The sequence below is a fragment of the Athene cunicularia genome (assembly GCF_003259725.1).
Source record: "Athene cunicularia isolate RWA chromosome 1 unlocalized genomic scaffold, athCun1 chr1_part1, whole genome shotgun sequence".
NCBI classification, from domain to species: Eukaryota; Metazoa; Chordata; class Aves; order Strigiformes; family Strigidae; genus Athene; species Athene cunicularia.
In genome coordinates, this window is record NW_020799091.1 from 89,820,013 (window position 1) to 89,838,499 (window position 18,487).

General features: G+C 34.8%; 1 protein-coding gene across 1 annotated transcript in view; it reads right to left on the reverse strand.

Moving 5' to 3' along the window:
- CFAP47 (cilia and flagella associated protein 47) overlaps positions 1–18,487 on the reverse strand; it is a 338,064-nt gene that overhangs the window by 169,525 nt on the left and 150,052 nt on the right. Inside the window, exon 45 of the mRNA XM_026846341.1 lies at positions 13,500–13,680. Within this exon, the coding sequence (XP_026702142.1) occupies positions 13,500–13,680 (181 nt within the window). The remainder of the gene's footprint in view (positions 1–13,499; positions 13,681–18,487) is intronic.

An 18,487-nucleotide genomic window follows, 5' to 3' on the forward strand; every position in this document is an offset into this window, starting at 1 on the left:
TTTAAACAGAAATGTCTTCTATAGAAAAATTTAAAAAGAAAAACAGGAAGAATCCTCCTACCTTTCTCATTCCATATTTATAATATTTCATTAAGCATTACTTCTGTTAAAATATTTGTTTCTTATGCATTAAAAAAAAATATATTGATGAATAGGTCAGTTGAATGATTGAAATATTATGATCAATTACAATCAATGAAAAGGAAAGCAAGGCAATAGGTGATGTTTATTTAACATGATAAGTATTTTATGCAATAAGGCACAGTTTCTGAAGCAAGACAGGATCTCCAAATCAAAATTATTACAGAAATCACTTCCATATGAATTAAAGGTGAAGGCTGTTTTTTTCCTGCAAAATGTTTTTTCATGCTAATCTTATATACCATAAACTAAACTGGGCTTAAAAATTTCTCAGTTTAGCATTTGTTCTTCTCAGTCTCATATTCAGCAAAGATTAGTCTAGGAACAAATTCAAAGATTTAATGAAAATAATCCATGAGGTGGCAACTGGTCTAAGAATTTCTGAGACAAAAGTAGTAACAGCAAGAAATGGGCAGCATTTATGTTATTTCTGTGCATAGAAAGCAGAGCCTGCATCCATGGAAATGAATGAGACTGCAAGCATTTCTCCAACAGTTCAAAGTCAGGCAGAACAATACAGGGGTTTGGTACAGTTTCCTACCCTAGACAGGGTATTTATTGTTTCATGGGAATATATTTCATGTGAAACAGGCAAACAGTTTTGTTCTATAGATTTGTGTTTGACAAATGCCTATGGAAAACTTTTACTTTATTCTGAATCTGAATTGGATTTAGTCATGAGACTATTGTCAATACAGGGTATTTGCAAAAATAAAACTCTTGGTGTGTAATATCACCACATGTTCTTGGAAAACTAAATTATAGCACACAGGTGTTGATCATGTTCTCTGGCAACTGCCTGGCATCTTGTGCCATGTCCTTATGGCAAAAGACAATCTGATCACGATCTGGAATTATCAAAGTTCATGTCTTCTCATTTTTAAAAATCTGACAACTCATCATTTTAGATCTGCCTGACCTGAATTCAAACTTAAACCTCTAACTGCATTAGCCAACAGTACTTTTCAAATAAAAGTAATGACATTCTTTTTGACATTAAAAAGCAAGAAAAAACATATTCTAGAGGTCAGTAACAATGGCGCTCAGTAGAGTACTTGTTTTTTAGCGCTATTACAAATTGTGGGAGGAGGGAAAGAGCAAGAATAGAAATGCTGTTCTTCCACATCACAATCTGCTGTAGTCATTTTTTAAGGTAGGAAACTATGGGCCTTCAGCAGTTAGTCAACTACTTGCACGTTATATTCAGCACTGATGGTTCTGTCTGTTTAGAAGCCCAAAGCTAAATTTCACAATGAACTTATTTCAGCCTCTGACACTGTGCATGTGTCACAAACAAAAGGTTAAATTAACCTGAAGGCTGAATTTGCAGGTATGGACTCCTAGAAGCTTAAATAAGCAACCATATGAAAGAGCTCAGATTCTTCTGACCTGTTTATATATCACATCTTCAAATGAGCTCATCTGAATTAGAATATCACTCTACTCAATAGTATTGAAAAAGCAGTCACTCTTTTATATCCCTTAGTGAGTGCTGATACGTTTTGGAATTTTTGCTATCACTGCGTATGTTTATTTGCTGATTTTCTTTCACTTTATCTGAATACAACAGATTCGTAGAAGAGTTTCTAAAAAAACCTACTAACTGTTTATTGGTTCTTTTACACTTAAATACAGCATATCATTACAAATCTAAACAAATAGTTAAATACACTTGCTCACTCAAAAAAAGGAAGATCTACTGCAGGAAAAAAAGAGGAATGAAAGCAGGTTTTCCTTAAGTGATTTAGAAATGCAAATGGCAGAGATATTTTTCAATGTCTTGTCATGAATACTCAGCAGTCATGTTAATGTATCACATTCAGAAGCCAGTGAAGAGCTGTGTGGCACTACAATAAAGCTGAATAGAGAGTTTCTTGGGGACTGGTTGTTTAATAAACATTGCATTTTAGTATTTCTGAATAATACTCGTAAGGCCTTTAGAAACAAGCAGGCTATACATTCACTATGCCAATGGGCAACTGGAATGCTGGCAAAAGTTTGCTTAATACAACTTAAAAAACATAGTAAAGCTGAGGTGCTTTCTTAAGACATTCAATGCATAGACCCTACTGAAAAGGATTAGGCAAATTATAAAGTATTACATTGAGAAAAATATAGTAGAGTAAGAATTCAAAGTCTGTTTATCTAAAATTATAAAAAAGACAGAGTTATGATCTCTCTAAAACGTATTTCCAAAATTTACAAATATCAGAAATTGCAAATGTGACTCTCCATGACTGGAAGAAGTGGCTGAGACAAGATCTTTAAAAAATAAGTAATAGAGGGGAAAAGGAGAAAGATTACACAAAACTTCCTACAAGCAGGGAGAGCTCAGAACTAAGAGTGCACTGAATGCATAAGGAAATATTACATGCAGAGACTCAAAGACCAAGTTTTTATATCACTTACTGCAAAATAGTAAGTTAATGCAAAATAATTAAGGATTAATGCCAAAAGATATATCAAGAGGTAGCTAAACATTTCTGTAGTCCATAATAATACACATGCCTTTCTTTTTTTCAATCTAGAATTCTCTAAAGAAAGAAGTTTTCTTTAAAAAAAAAAGAGAAAAAAATTGAGCCAGTAGTTTTTTTTAACGTAAGCCACAAAGTATCCACAGTAATCTGAATAAATAACTGTAGGAACAATTATCAAGAAAGCATAAAATTTCTAACAATTCTTGATAGCTCTGCAGAGAAAGCTTTTTCAACCATTCGTTGATGAGGAAAGAGAAAAAAAAAAAAAAAAAAGAAAAGAGGGCCCTTTTTGAATATTCTTTGCAAGTATAACAGCAGGCAGTCAGCATTGTCAAATCCTGTAGTAAGAAGCAACAGAACTCTGACATTACTTTTTGATAGGGAATCTAAATTAGTTAGTAAAGTGGAACAACATTTTTTCACTGACGATGAATTGTGGACTTTCATTTCTTCCTGGACAATTTTAATGCTGAAATAGTACAACACAGCCATTAAAAAAAAAAAAAAAAAAAAAAAAAGGTTTTCATTTTACTTTCCTGCCTAGGATTTTTATGTTTATCTTTATAAACTAGGAAAGAAACTAAACCATATGGCATGACTAAAAGCATTCTATGTGCATGCTTGTCTTAGAAAAGTTCAACAATGTACAGGCTTATAAAATACAGTGAGTGTATATGCGGACATACTTGTTTAGGTGCATATTCATTTGAAAATTAAAATCTTACCATTATTTCAAAGAACTGCAACAATTTATCATTACTGATGTAATATATATTTATATTGATCATTACATGGCAACAGCAGTTGGTATTTGGTTATTATTACAATGTATAACAAAGTATTGATATACTGGTTACTGACATGCTGCTGTATCAATTGCTATCAATCATTTATTCCCATCTATTTTCTTTTGTTTAAAATACTTCTACTCCAATGGTATTACTATCAGGTTTCTGCTAATAGTATAATCAGCAATGTTAAGTCTTTTCAAAGCAGAAGATTGCAAACAAAAAAAGTCTGAAAATCAATTCAACAGGAAGCCCTTTCTTATAAAGTACTTGCCTGCTGTAGTATCCATGAACTGTCACATGCAAATACGTGAGGCATTCTATCTCGGTAATTTCTACATATTTCTTCCTCCATTGCTCAAAGCCATCACCAGTGTCATGTTACAATATAAAAAGGCACAGCCTGTTCTAGAAAATTCCTGAATTTCCTAACTCTGGGAAAAATGCTTATTGTTACATTTGGATACCCACCACAGTGCTTTAGTTTTAGATATCAGTTGCAGTTTTATTATTGTATTATTAATCTTGTATTATTTAAGCAATTGCTCAAATTTATCTGTAGAATGTTTCCATTTCTACAACAGAGAAGATCCTATGTATGCCTGTACTTTATTTTTCAAATTTTGTGGGTATCAAAATTAGGGTCCTTAATTTTTGGTAAAACTTGGTGCCAAGAATTTATGAATATCTGGAAATCTGATAACCAACTTTCATCTTCCAGAATAATTTTTTTTCTCTCCTCCCTAATCATTCAACTGATTTTCTTTTTTTAGCTTTGATTTTTCAGTACTCATTTATTTCAACTTGATGTCTAGAAATGTATAGTTCTATTTATTTTGTGCAATTTTAGCTTTTCAGTACTTTATTGTTCTTCCCCTGTTTGTATAAGTTGACTGTATCAAATGTTTATTTCACTTGTAATGCCAAAAGACATGTTATTGGACATTTATCTTAATATTAGAATTTCACCAAATAATTCTTATATTAAGCCCTAGTCTGACAGTTGGAACAAAAGTGTGTATTTTAGGAAAGCTTCTACTTTCTTTTTTATAAGACTAAGTGGTTGAATGTTGTTCCTGTTGAGTTTGTGTCAGTATTTAATAAACCTCACACTCACATCATTTTACAGGTTCATTACAAATCTCTGTGTTACGTAGAAAGCACTCTGCTTTCTGCATAGACCCCTTCGCAGTCAGACATAATCTTCCTTTTTAAGTACAAGTAACCTGGACAGGACCTCTTTCCCTCAGAGATCACCAAGAGATCAAGCTATTCAAGCTTTCAAGACCTTGAAATAATTACTATAGCACTTTCCTGAACCTTTCCTCATTTCTAACCTCCCTTCTCAAGTACAGAAACCAGAACTGCATGTGATGTTCCAGTAATACGCCGCCTTTCATAAAATGGTAACAGCATTTTTCAGTACCTACACTGTACTTTTCCAGTTATGCATTCAAGGATCCTTGTTTTTCAAAATGTTCCAAAAAATTCCTTAGTGAAATAGAGAGGACTAAGTCAGAAAAACACAGTGGGAAATAAGGCTGAAAGCTTTAGTTCACACTACGAGTTAAGTACTCTGCTACTTGGCAGATTTCTTGGACATCACTTTGCAAAACAAAGCCCTTCCCTTTTATCCTGTTATTTCATCATTGATACATATTACTTAGTATAAACCCAATGTTCAGATAAACCCAACTGATGAACAAGCTATTCTGCTTAGTTAAAACTGATCTTTCATTAACTCCTGATAGGACAAAGAGGATGGATTTTTGTGTTGGTTTTCACAGTTTTACCCAAAAATCCATAGCCATTTCCTTCTTTCCCCACCATAATTGGTGCTGTGCTGCTAGACAGGAGCAGCAGATATACAGCAGATAAACTGCTTATAAACTCTATTAAACAAAGCTAATATAATAGCTGACTTGCCAAACATGCTCCTTATTTGCAGGAAGAGCGTGTTCTTTGATACAGATACAGTTCTACAGAATTAGTTTTCTGCATGGCAGGAAATCTTTAGGAAAAACTGTAAAGAGTAATAATTATCAAGATTATAAACATATATATGCATTACAATGTTAGTGACACTGGCAAATAGATTAAATAGCTTTAAATTGTATCTTTACAAAATAACAGCAAAATGTACTAAATATTAAATTATCATTTTATCCTAAAGGTGAACATCATACGTGAAGTCAGATGGATGTTTATCAAATTACAACTCTGAGCCATAAAGCCTCTCTATTCAAAGTTTCTTGTGTTTTCACCTTTAGAAGGAAGATAGGGAGTGACACTGGGACAGCACAGCATTATTCCAGTCACGGCATGGGACAAGTCAAAATATACATGTAATACAAATAAAATAAAATTAATAAAATAATTACAATTAAAGAAAAACAGTGGCTTCCTCTCAGATCCGGTGATGATAAGAAACGGGCACTGCCAACACCAGATCTATTACTGGCTTTAGAGAATCAGTATCTTCTAAGTCTCACAAATCACTAAAACTGCACCAAATACAAAATGAGCCTTGACACTGACAGTCATGCAAGCAGATGTCAGAGTCCACTGATGAAAATCTAAACCACATATGAGCATCCTGACCCCTAAAGGCTTCATTTGTCAAATAAGCTTGAAGCTTTTGCTGTCTCTCCACATGTTCTTCCACAAAGACTCCAGTTTTCAGTAAATCTTCTGAATCTTGATTCTGAACAGAGTGAGGTAAAGGATACTCTCATGTGTTTTCTGAGGATTAATGTCCTTCACCACAGCAGTAAACCTTACTCACACACCAGCATGAGAGGTCTTCCAAAAGTTTTTCACAAAACAAAAACACCTGTAGGAAATACAACTATTCTCCAATTAATTCATTATTGCAGAAGAAACAAAGAAGAAACACATCCAGGCTAATATTTAAATCCTTCTCACTTTTGCAAGACCAAAACAACTTTCTACTAATATACAGTAGAAATACCTATTCAACAAATATAGCTGGAATAAAAACTATTAAGATAAAGACATATATCATCATTTTTCAGAGCCATATTTTGAATCAGAATATTTTAAATAAATCTGTTGTATGAAGGAAGAGTAAAAAGGAATGCTACCACTTTCACTTTTTAATCTTATTTGTGCCTCAGTATCCTGGATGATTAAGACCACCAAATGTAATTAAATTTTTATTGCTATACTGTCAGTTAAATCATAGAACTGAAGTCTGAAAATTGACATAAGGAGCTAGAATACAACCTCAAAATATAAACAATAAAATTAAAAGATAACAAAATCTTTGTTATTGAACAGTGACTATGTAATTTTGCTTTAAAAGATTAAGACTTTATTCAGAAAAAAAAAAACCCTAAGATGAAAGAAAATTTATACAGCATGTGGACCATGGAATACTATGAAGAAACAACAGAATTACAGATAATGCTTTGTTATAGATTTAAAGCTCAGGAAATTGCTTTGGAGACATAAATAAGTAAGTAAATAAATAAAAGATTTTAAAAAAGAGATTGCTCTGATTAAACCCAATACTGAGCAAGTATATAAAATAATATTTTAAAGTCATAGACAGAAGGAGATATGGGCTACCACAGATCATGAAAAAATATTAATGCATATTTTAAAACCAGGCATATAATTATCAACAAAATATATATACTAATTAGAAAATATTACCAACATGAACAAGTCCACCCACTTCTGATACAGTATAGGTAATTTTTTTTACTTAGCTGTCTGATATAACTATATAAAACACAACAGGAAAATATTGAAAAGTACATTTCATCTCTAACAGTAAGTATGATGCATGCCAAATAATGATTTAAACTTTAATTCTTGATTGTTAGTTGTTCTGTACTTTATTTATTGCAAAGTACGGCAATGAAAACATAACATCACATATTTCTAACTACAGACCAGAATTTGATCTAACATTATAGACTCAGTTATTTGTGGGTAATATTTTCATAAATTAACACAGAATCAAAAACTATCAGGTTTGGAGGTGCCACGTAGATTTGGGGCAGAATACAAAACTGAGATCCTCTCTGCTAAGGAATGGGAATGATACAGATCTTTAGGTATCATTCTAAGGTCGGGGGGGGGAGGGGTTTGGTGGGGTTTTTTTTATTTACAGTAAATATCAGACCAAAATTCAACAGTCATGCTAACCTGGGTATTTACTGGGGCTCTCTAAATGAAATTGTAAGTAATGAAATGACCAAATAGATTTTATTAACATTGTACAGTCAACATACTGTTCATTATTACTGGTAGAAATTGAATTTATATCCTGTTGCGTTACACAGAATATAAACAATAAAAATAATAAAAAAGCCCCCTATCATAGAGGCACAGAATATGAAAAAAATAATGTCCCTTTCCAACATCAACATGTATGATACATGCAAACATCTGACCATAACACAACTGTATCTTGTTATTTCCACATTTAGTGGAAAAAGGTATTATGGGGAAAATGTAGATCGACTACCTTAAACCACTTGGTTACATAAAATTCAGTTCTATAATGAAGGGATTCCATGTAATATGACAGTTACTTAATTAAGCCTGCTGATTATGTTGCTGAAAACCTTATCACAACCCTTTCTTAATTTTCTCTGATTTCATTAGAAGCTTTCTTGGAAAAGAAAAGGAAGCAGAATAGAAAAGGCAGATTTGATAAGAACAAATTATAGGAGCAAGACTACCTTAGTACAGCTGCATAGCAATGAGTAAAACTTTTACTCTAGGTTATACAGTTTCATCAAGACAAGTGCGGCCAGCAGGTTGAGGGAGGTGATTCTCACCCTCTACTCTGCTCTTATGAGACGCCACCTGGAGTACCCGCTCTGGCACCCCCAACATCAGAAAGACATGGACCTGCTCGAGTGGGTCCAGAGGAGGCCACAAAGACTATCAGGGAGCTTGAGCACCTCCCCTGTGAGGACAGGCTGAGAGAGTTGAGTTTCTTCAGCCCTGGAGAAGGCTCCAGGGTGACCTTATAGCAGCCTTCCAGCACTTAAGTGGGACCTACTGGAAAGCTGGAGAGGGACTTTTTACAAGGACATGTAGTGACAGGACAAGGACTAATGGCTCTAAACTGAAAGAGGGTAGATCCCAATTAGATGTAAGGAAGAAATTCTTCACTGTGAGGGTGGTGAGTCACTGGCACAGGTTGCCCAGAGAAGCTGCGGCTGCCCCCTCCCCGCAGTGTTCAAGGCCAGGTTGGACAGGGCTTTGAGCAACCTGGGCTAGTGGAAGGTGTCCCTGCCAATGGCAGGGGGGTTGGAACTAGATGATCTGTAAGGTCCCTTCCAATCCAAACCATTCTGTGATCAATAATTCTATAGTTTAATATTGATGGGTTTATGGCCCTTTTGTTTTGCACTAGCTGTCATTCCTTGTGTTTGTAGCTTCACTCAACACACAACAATTTCTCCACTTCAATGTCACATTTTCCTTTTATCATTAACCACAGATGCAATGACTCCCTGACTAATAAGGGATTACAGCAAGGGGTGGGAGAAATACTAGAAAACAAAGGCATAGAATCCATTCATAAAAATCTCAAACCAAGTGTAGCTTGTGTTGGTTTTGCTCTGGAAACACACACATACAGAGATGAGACAAGACAAAGTATTTCTATGGATGCTTTATCCAAGTAAACCAGCAACCTGGTAGCTTGGTGAAGCATAGAGCTGGTTTTGAATGCTATTTTTCTGTTGTTTAAAATCTGGAGCCATTATTTTAATTCCACTTGACATTTTATCCTTTTTATTCTTTAATAACACACCACTAAGAAAAAGGCAATTTATTTCCATGTTAATTATGCCTAACACGAGTTTCTAAATGCTCAATCCACTACTCTGGTTTATAAAGCATTGAGGTTTTACTGTAAATTACCTTTCTCCTGAGTTATTTACAGGGATTGAATTATTTCCCAGGCTACTTCTGATGATCCAGAGAGACTAAAGCTCTTAAGGATCCTATTTGAGACAATGGTGAACAATCACTGTGGTATGTGAAGTGATCTTCTTACATGTCAAATTTTTATACAGCAAAGAATTACAGGATACATTCTGCATATCACCAGGAGGAGCTTTAAGAGGATGAGGTTATTCAAGGTGTGGTTCAATGCACAGATGAGACCAAAGGATCTTTAACAGAGTTGGGTTGAGGATTAGACCATGTCCTAAGGTATTCTGCTAATGGCAGATTTACTAGATGATGTCCTTCCATATGCAGTAAGTACAGACTCCTTGGGTAACTTAACACTGATGCAGCATAGGGGCTGTGCTTGAACTGCTTGGCAGGCACACAGAATTCAAAGTGACTGCGGGGTTGCTGTTGTCCTAAACATTATTTTCTAGCACTTCAACATTTTTGTGGTTTGTCTTTTTCAAATTCTTTCAGAATTTCCATAAACTTCTTTCAGACACCAGACTCTTCACCTCTGCCAACACTGTGTGCTGAGACAAGACCATCTCCCCAGTTCTTATGATGCTTCCAATTTATCTGTAGATCTCATTAGCCATTTTCAGCATTAAGAAAGAGCTCACACTGAGATAATATTTCATGTGACTGACAGTCCTTTTCACTAACAACTGTTTTCCAAAGCCAGCCTCGCACCTGGTTTAGCATGCAGACTCTGTTCCACATACAGTACTACATGTTTAATTGCACTAAAATACATAGTTTATAACTATATAGCAATTCTAACTATTCTTTCACAAAGTCTGGGTCATTGCTAACTCAGCAAAGACTTTGCATAATCTAAAGTACTGATGAAAAGTAGTTAACATTGTCCAACAAGTACTGGTTCCTGGGGGCTCACTTTCTGAAGACTCTCTAGTAACAAATTAACAAGAAAATTTGCTACATCTATTATTTCAGTTCCATACAAGTATATGGTTTGGGTTTTGACCAAGATGTCATATTCGAAGCAAGGTAAACATATTGTATTTTTTTTACTTTATTAGATCTGTAATACTGTCAAAAATGTAATAAGTTATTTAACAAGAACTATTTTACAAGAAAATGTGTTGAGTGGCATTGATTTTTACCTTCTAATTCCCTGTTGGCAGAGTTCTTAAAATACTGGCTGGACACTTTTTTTGCTACTGCAGTCTAACAAATTCTGATCCAAGGACTGATTTTAGTCAGTTAGCTTCCACCTTTGTTTTTCTTCATAAATCCAAGCACTCTGTCATTTATTCAGAGAAGCAGCTACTCCCACCCTAAGGAAAGCTACCACCATGGCTAAAATACTGCTGCTTCTTCAGGTAATGAAGTTAAAATTTTCAGCTGAGACCAATGTTTTGCCCCCATCCACAGGAACACCACCTGGGGACTTCTGTCACAATATTAGATCTCCTAAGAGCCTGTAAATATTCCTGTGCTTCCTCATTAGCACAATATATACACTGAATCAGCCAGCCCTGTCACTGTACTGAACACATCTTTGCCTGTTTTCATGCTAACAGCTGATTATCTCAGCTTCCCTTTTTAGACGTTAACTCACCACCTCGCTGAATTCACTACCAAAGCCCCATTTAGTTTTCTGCATCATCTTGACATTAGTAGTCCCTCATGTAACTATTTAAGTGTCCAGGAAGAAAAAAATAAATATCAAAAAGATTGTGTTTACTGCAGTATGATTTTGTTTCTGAATTTCCATTGCTTACTTCCCTCTTTCAGATACTTTTATAATTTCTTTTGATGGATAAAGAGGCAGTATTAACTAACAGTAAATTACCTCTTCCTTACTGTAATGTAGTTTCTTCACTACATATTAGCAAATAATATTCTAAAATTTTCAAATATGTTCATTCACATTTCAACTTTAAAAATAATCTGAGAAGTTACTAAGCAACAGCGACCTGCCATCTGGTCAGTTAGCAACCTTTGTTCTGAGATCTTGAAGGAGGTCTTATTCTATACTTATCAGATTTTTGTGCAGATTTTGCTCTCTTCCCCAGCTGGTATTCCTCTATTCTACAGTGCAATCTAAAGAATCCCCGAAGGTACTCAACAAAGCCTTTATGACTTTTTTTAGTTCACCTCTACATCAATTATTACACACACAGGTAATTATTTTTTAACTTGACAACAGAAGTATCTTACATCTATTCTACAACTTCTACTGACTAGTAGTCCTCTAGTCCCTTGTCAGGCTAGTCTTGCTTCTAATACTGCAATAACTATTGTCATCTTCCTAAAAATGTGCCTAGTGACACTCTAAAGTGTTTTACAGCACATCTAAGTAGAATGAATCTATAACAAAAAGAGTTGTCAGAAATAATTGATAAATTCCATATTTTTGTTCCAGAAAAGTAACAAAAACCACAAGGGATACACTAAGTAGGAAAACAAATACACCATGAAAGCACATGACTGATTCCAATGACAGTTGGAGAAAGGAACTGAAGAAACATGCAGGAGGACTCTATTGATCAAGAAAAGAAGTGATGAAACAAAACTATGGATGGACTGACTATAATTCAAGCCTTTACTAAATTTGCTAAGAAATCTATTACTTACATTCTAAGTAGCAAAACAAAAAATTATTTGTGTTGCTATCAGATACCCATGGGACATTACATTAGCTGTGATATAACCATGAACAGACCCTAGCAGGTAAATATAAACACAAATTTTATCATAGAATCATTTAGGTTGGAAAAGACCTTTAAGATCACCGAGTTCAAGCATTAATCCAGCACTACTAAGTCCACAACTAAACCATGTCCCTAAGCAACACATTTACAAATCTTTTTAATCTCTTCAGGGATGGTGACTCAAATCCTTCCATGAACAGCCTGTTCCAGTGCCTGACAACCCTTCCAGTAAAGGCATTTTTCCTAATATTCAGTTAAATCCTCCCCTGGCACAGCTTAAAGCCATTTCCTCTTGTCCTATAATTTGTTACTTGGAAGAAGAGACTGACACTCAACTTGCTACAACCTCTTTTCAGGTAGTTGTAGGTCTCCTCTGAGCCTGCCTTTTGCCAGACTAAACAACCCCACTTCCCTCAGCCACTCAACATTTTAAAGAAAGTAATTAAGATTTCAGTATAAAATTTCAGATACTAGAAAAATCAGAGGCAACAGAGACTGACCAAAGCTGACAAGATCACTCAGAAGGCTAACGCACAACTTTTCTCAGTGATGAGGGACAGGCAGAAAACAGCAATTAGTTGTCACCTCCCTCTGGCTGACTGAGGAGAGGCTGTAGTGCTAGGGCCTGCACAATAGGCCCTAAAACAAGGTTGACTTCTAGATGAACCTCACAACCAAACATTATCCATTACTAATATCTGCTAATTAGTAGCATCTGTATTACTATTAGAGCTTATTATTAGTATCTGATCATTAACAAAATATGTATGAACATTAGTGAAAGATGTAGCTTAGACAAAATATGATTGATAGCGAGGATGAAATGTCATGAGAATGTATCCAACTTACCTTGTAGGGCCTTGTTCAAGGCTGAGAAACCAGGAGGCTGGTCTTGTTGGAAACTTTGTGGGAACAGAACCAAGTAGATAGAAACTCCCCTTGGTTCTGTTTAGCCTTGTTCAAGGCTGAGAACTCAAGTGCTTATTTTTCTTACTGTTTTATTCTGTATTACTTGGCTATATCCTGTAATTATTAACAATAAAATAGGCCTACTCTTTTCACTCTAATTGTCATCCTCAATCAGCAAAACAGAGGCAAACAAGAAAAGATGTCATATAACTGGCACAATTCGAACACTGATCAGTGCTGGATGAGAAGTGGAAGTAAGAAATTAGCACAAATTCAGGATCTATCAGATAAAGAAACCAAACAAATTTCTCTTTTAGAGAAAGCCTCCTGTGGTTGTGTGCCTTTGAGAAAAACAGGGGCAAGTGGAAAGCACTGTTTTGAGCTAATAAAATAGAATTTGAGTAGTGATGACAAAGATAAGGTTGAGGACTTGATCAATAGTAGAATGGAGAGAAAGATCATTTTCTGAATCTATTTAGGAAAACCTTAAAAATACAGATTATTTCAGGGGGAAAAAAAAAAAAACAAAAAAAACCCCACATATTTAACACTGATCTTACTTGTTTGCTGAAGTGAAAGGTCTTTTGCTGATGGAACTTTCAAATTAACTCTGCTTGATGCCAATACTGGAATAGAGAACTTCTCAGGAACCTCAAAAAATTCTTGCATGCTGGCTTCTACACTATAATCCACATACTTTAACTCCGGTGGGAATTTACGAGGTTTCAGGAGTGCCTGTCTCTGGAAGTGAAGGAATAATTTATACATACAAACAATCATCTCATAATAATTTCAGGTTAAGAAATGTAAAAATTATACAAGCTTAAGCATGTAATTCTAAAACTGAATTGGCAATTAGGCAAGTTATATAGAAATTATTGATCCTTCCAAATAAAAACTGTCTAATTTTTTTAGACATCATGCATTTGAAACATTCATTTAAGAAAAATGTATTTTTAGATTTACAGTAAAAACACCTCCTACCCAGAAACTACTCTGCAAGTGTGGTTTATAAGTAAGTATTCAGGGAAGGCAAGAAAACAGCGTAAAAATCATGGAAAGTAAAGCATATTTTGTATCAGATGTAGACATATGTTTCTTCTTTTACTTCATAAAGTTTCTGAATTAAAAAAAAAAAAAGCATGAAAAGGAAAAAACATTTTGATTTTTTGTAAGGGACAACTATATAATTAGCTGAGCTCACTTTCATACTTTAATGTTGAAACTATATTTTAGAAATCAAAGCATTTAGAATTACTTTTAGAGACAAAGAAGCTCCTCCTCTTGATAAAAAGCATTGCTAATCAACACCATGAAACATTAGTAAAGGATTAGCACAGTACATAAAGGCAAACTCAAAACAGGCATCTAAACCTTAATGAACTAAATTTGACTCCTTTAAAATAGCATTACAGAAATAAGCCCATTATTTAAAACACTACTTGCTCAAAATTGCCATTTTCAATCCAATAACACAGTATAACTGCAATGATCGAGATTAATTTTAAGTTGAACAGATTTAAAATCTGAAGCCAGTCACATCTTTTTAATAGACAAGTCTTTCAATTAATGACTATTGGCAATTATCTTGAAGCAAACCTGAGGAGGAGATAAATACAGAAATGTTCAGTTTGTGCTAGGAAAACTGGTTCATTCCCAAAGTGTAGTGGTTTAAAATAATGCCAGGACAGCAAGCATCACAATATGTATTGCAATAGGATGAGGAATGGAGAATTCATTGTTGGAATTCAAAAAGACAATTTAAAAGGAAAGTTGGTTGTTCTTAAGGATTACTATTTAGGGTAATATGGTCAAATTACTGTTCAGATCAACTGGGTTGGGGTTCAGCTTTGGGTTAGTAGTTTGTCTCTTTTTTTTGTTTTAATACAAAGCTCACTTGCAGTTTTAGAAAGCAGGCATATCTTTGCCATTGCTTTGTTTTGCCCATTAATCTGTCCATCCAAAATATCAATATGGTGTTAAACACAATGTACATATGGAATTTGGGAACCTGCTAAGCTTTAGTTGCTAATATAGATTTTTGGCATGATAAATACAGAAAGAGATTGCTATACAAGATTCTTAATCTATGAAAAACAACTGGACATATGACAGATGTATGTGACTAAAATAACACTCATCAAAACAACATGTTAACATACTTTTGGTTTTTTTTTTCCCCCGTATTTGCACCACTTCTACAGTGCAAATATAATTTAGAGAAAGGACAAGAAGAATTGTTAGTGAGCTGAAAACCTGAACTCATTATTTATTAATTTTTAGCATGCAAGACTGGAAGTTCACTGATAATACTTTCTCTCTGACACACACAAAATAAATTAAAAAATCAATAGGTGTTAATAATTCACTGCTATAATAATAGCGAGTTCTATTTCTCTCTGATAGGACTGAAATGACAGAAGACTTTGCAGTGGGAAAAAGATATTTCATTCTCACTTGTACTGAGAAGTTCCAAACCAAAATAATTACATATATTTACCAGTTTAAAATTGACTTTGGTCTTCTGCATATTCAAATATGAATTTATACCTACATCTGATTTTGGTAATTAGATTATTTTCCAACATTGAAATAAAAATTCAACGTGATTAAAAAGTTTTGGGAAGTTTTAATTGACAAAATGATTGTAAGATGACCTTTGGTGAAGGACTGAACACATTGAAATTATCCTGAAGAGATATTTTATGATTTAAAAAAATCACTGAAGTACTTTATTTTAAGATCCTTGTTCATGCTATCTCATTTTTAAAGATATATTAAGAAAAAAGAGAGCTGGCTAGTATTACATAGTCTATGAACATTTCAAATATTTGGTGGTACCTTATCAAATATTAAAGGATGACAATATTTTTAATGAGTGACTTAGATCTTTTTGAAAGGGGAGAAAGAAAATCCTGCAAACACACACAAGACTAAACCCTGTTGCCTCAAAGGGTAACATTTCCAAGAAAAGATAAAATATCCAAAACAATTCAGAGCAATGTTGCAACTGCTCTCCTCCTTTTTAGTATTTTTCAGGGCAGTGAAAGTTAAACAGAATGTAATATTTTTTAATTGATTAACAACTGCAGGTCTAAGGCTGCTGTGCTACAATTAAGACAGATTCTAATATGTACTACGTCAGTGTAATGGTTCATGATATTCCAAGCATGGAAGTGTTATTACAAGTTAAGTACAATATTTGCATTCAGTTTCCAGGTTTAATTTCTTTTTTAGAATAATTTTTTAAAAAAGGATTGGAAAGTATACAAAACATCAGAATTAAACTCGGTATTTTTCAAAGGCTGACTGATTTTCCAAGGTATTATTTTTAGATCTACCACATGCACTTGGGTTCTCAGCCTTGAACAAGGCTAAGCAGAACCAAGGGACTCTATATACTTGGTTCTGTTCCTACAAAGTTTCCAACAACACAAGACTGGTTTCTCAGCCTTGAACAAGAATGGCAGATTCCATTACAGAGTGCTGAGGCACCTTACTCTTTCCTTGCATACTACTGTTTTCCAAATTCTAATTCAGCCCCTTCCAAGAATTAAGTAATTAATTAAAAGATATTCCCTTCAAGGAATTAACTTCTAAAACCATTCATCATGAATAAAAGAATTTTATGATCTCAGTCTCTCAGAATCCCTGTGATCAATCACATTTTCCACTTCCCTTAATCCCATACCAAAAGACAAATGATGTAATATAAAAGACATTGGTCCCACATATAACTTCAATAAATTGAAATCTGACCACAGATCTTTTTGTGAAAAGTTCATTCCCATTCAAACATATCTAATGTAACTTTTTAATTACAGTATCCTCTCTCTTCAAGGACACCATGATTCCTTCTCAAAAAACCCTGAACTGTATAAATGCAAGCTGTTCAAATTGAGTTTACAGTTTTCCATAATCACATAGAAGATCACAAAATCCATCTTAAATCCCGGGGAACTATGAAGAGCACAAACTTTGAAGATCAGAGCTGGACAGATGAGATTGTCACATCAGCCAACTAGTGGAAGCCATAGCTTCAAGCGCACAAGGTCTCTGCGCTCATTTTTTCATTGATTGAAACTAAAACTCATCACCACCACCATGATGTACTAAAATGAAAATATTCAATGTTGTTTAGTCACTTGGACAGCAGGATAGAAAGAAGACACACAACGTCGTGGCTGCCGGAATATGGCTAAGGACAGAGATCTGGTGTCCATGCTCAGATGAGCCATGCTTTTGAAGGGAGGTAAAATGAAGTCTAAGTAAATACTTTTTACAGCTTAACTATGAGGACAAATCTGAACACAATGAAAAGTGCAGGCTTTCATTTTGGGATTCTTGCAGAACAGGACTTCACCTCCTTTCCCATCATAATGCCTAATTATACAAGGAGATTACCGTCAACTCTGACTCTGAAGAAGTAGCCCTGTATCTAGAAAATGGGTACCTAATTTGTGCCTCTTTAGGTAGATTCTAGAAAAAAGGAAAACTGAGGCATGTTATTTTGAACTTCACTTCACTGACTGGAACACCCTTCCCCTTGCATACCCAAGTGAAAGAATTCTCATCATTCTGTTATTTCTCTCTTTCTTTTATTCACTTCCCTCTATTTACCAGCATTATCAACTTCAATGTAAAACAGTTACGTTCTTCTTTGGATGTGATGTTGGGGGATATGGTGTAGGGAAGAACTTTATGGAGCAGGGCTGATGGTTAGACTCAATGATCCTAAGGGTCTTTTCCAACCTGAATGATTCTGTGATTCTGATTCTTCCACATATCTCCCCTTTCTTGCCAGGCAGATACTCTTTTTATTGTTATCTATGTTCGCCTAAACTTACCACCTACAGCTTTCTCTTATTGGTCATTAATAAAGGCAATTTGTAATTATTCACAATAATGCCAGTCCCAACCTTAACAGTAGCAGAGAGTTCTATCCTATATTCTCTTTACTACTACCTAAAAAGGCTTCAGGATTAATTGAATTATTGAAATACTCAGGAGGTAAGAAATTAACATAACTGTATACTTAAATAAAATTCAAAACTTTCCTAACATTTTTCATTAAAAACAATTAAAAATTCACAGTCAGAAATGGCCATGCAAACAGGTTGTTAATTAGTTTCTGGGGTTTTATGATATATATATATATTACAGAATCACAGAATCACACAATCATCTAGGTTGGAAAAGACCTTGAAGATCATCTAGTCCAACCATTACCCTAACACTGACAGTTCCCAACTACACCATATCCCTCAGCGCTATGTCAACCCGACTCTTAAACACCTCCAGGGATGGGGACTCCACCACCTCCCTGGGCAGCCCATTCCAACGCCCAACAACCCCTTCTGGAAAGAAATGCTTCCTAATATCTAGTCTAAACCTTCCCTGGTGCAATTTGAGGACATTCCCTCTTGTCCTGTTGCTTATTAGTTGGTTAAAGAGACTCATCCCCAGCTCTCTGCCCCCTCCTTTCAGGTAGCTGTAGAGGGCGATGAGGTCTCCCCTCAGCCTCCTCTTCTCCAGACTAAACACCCCC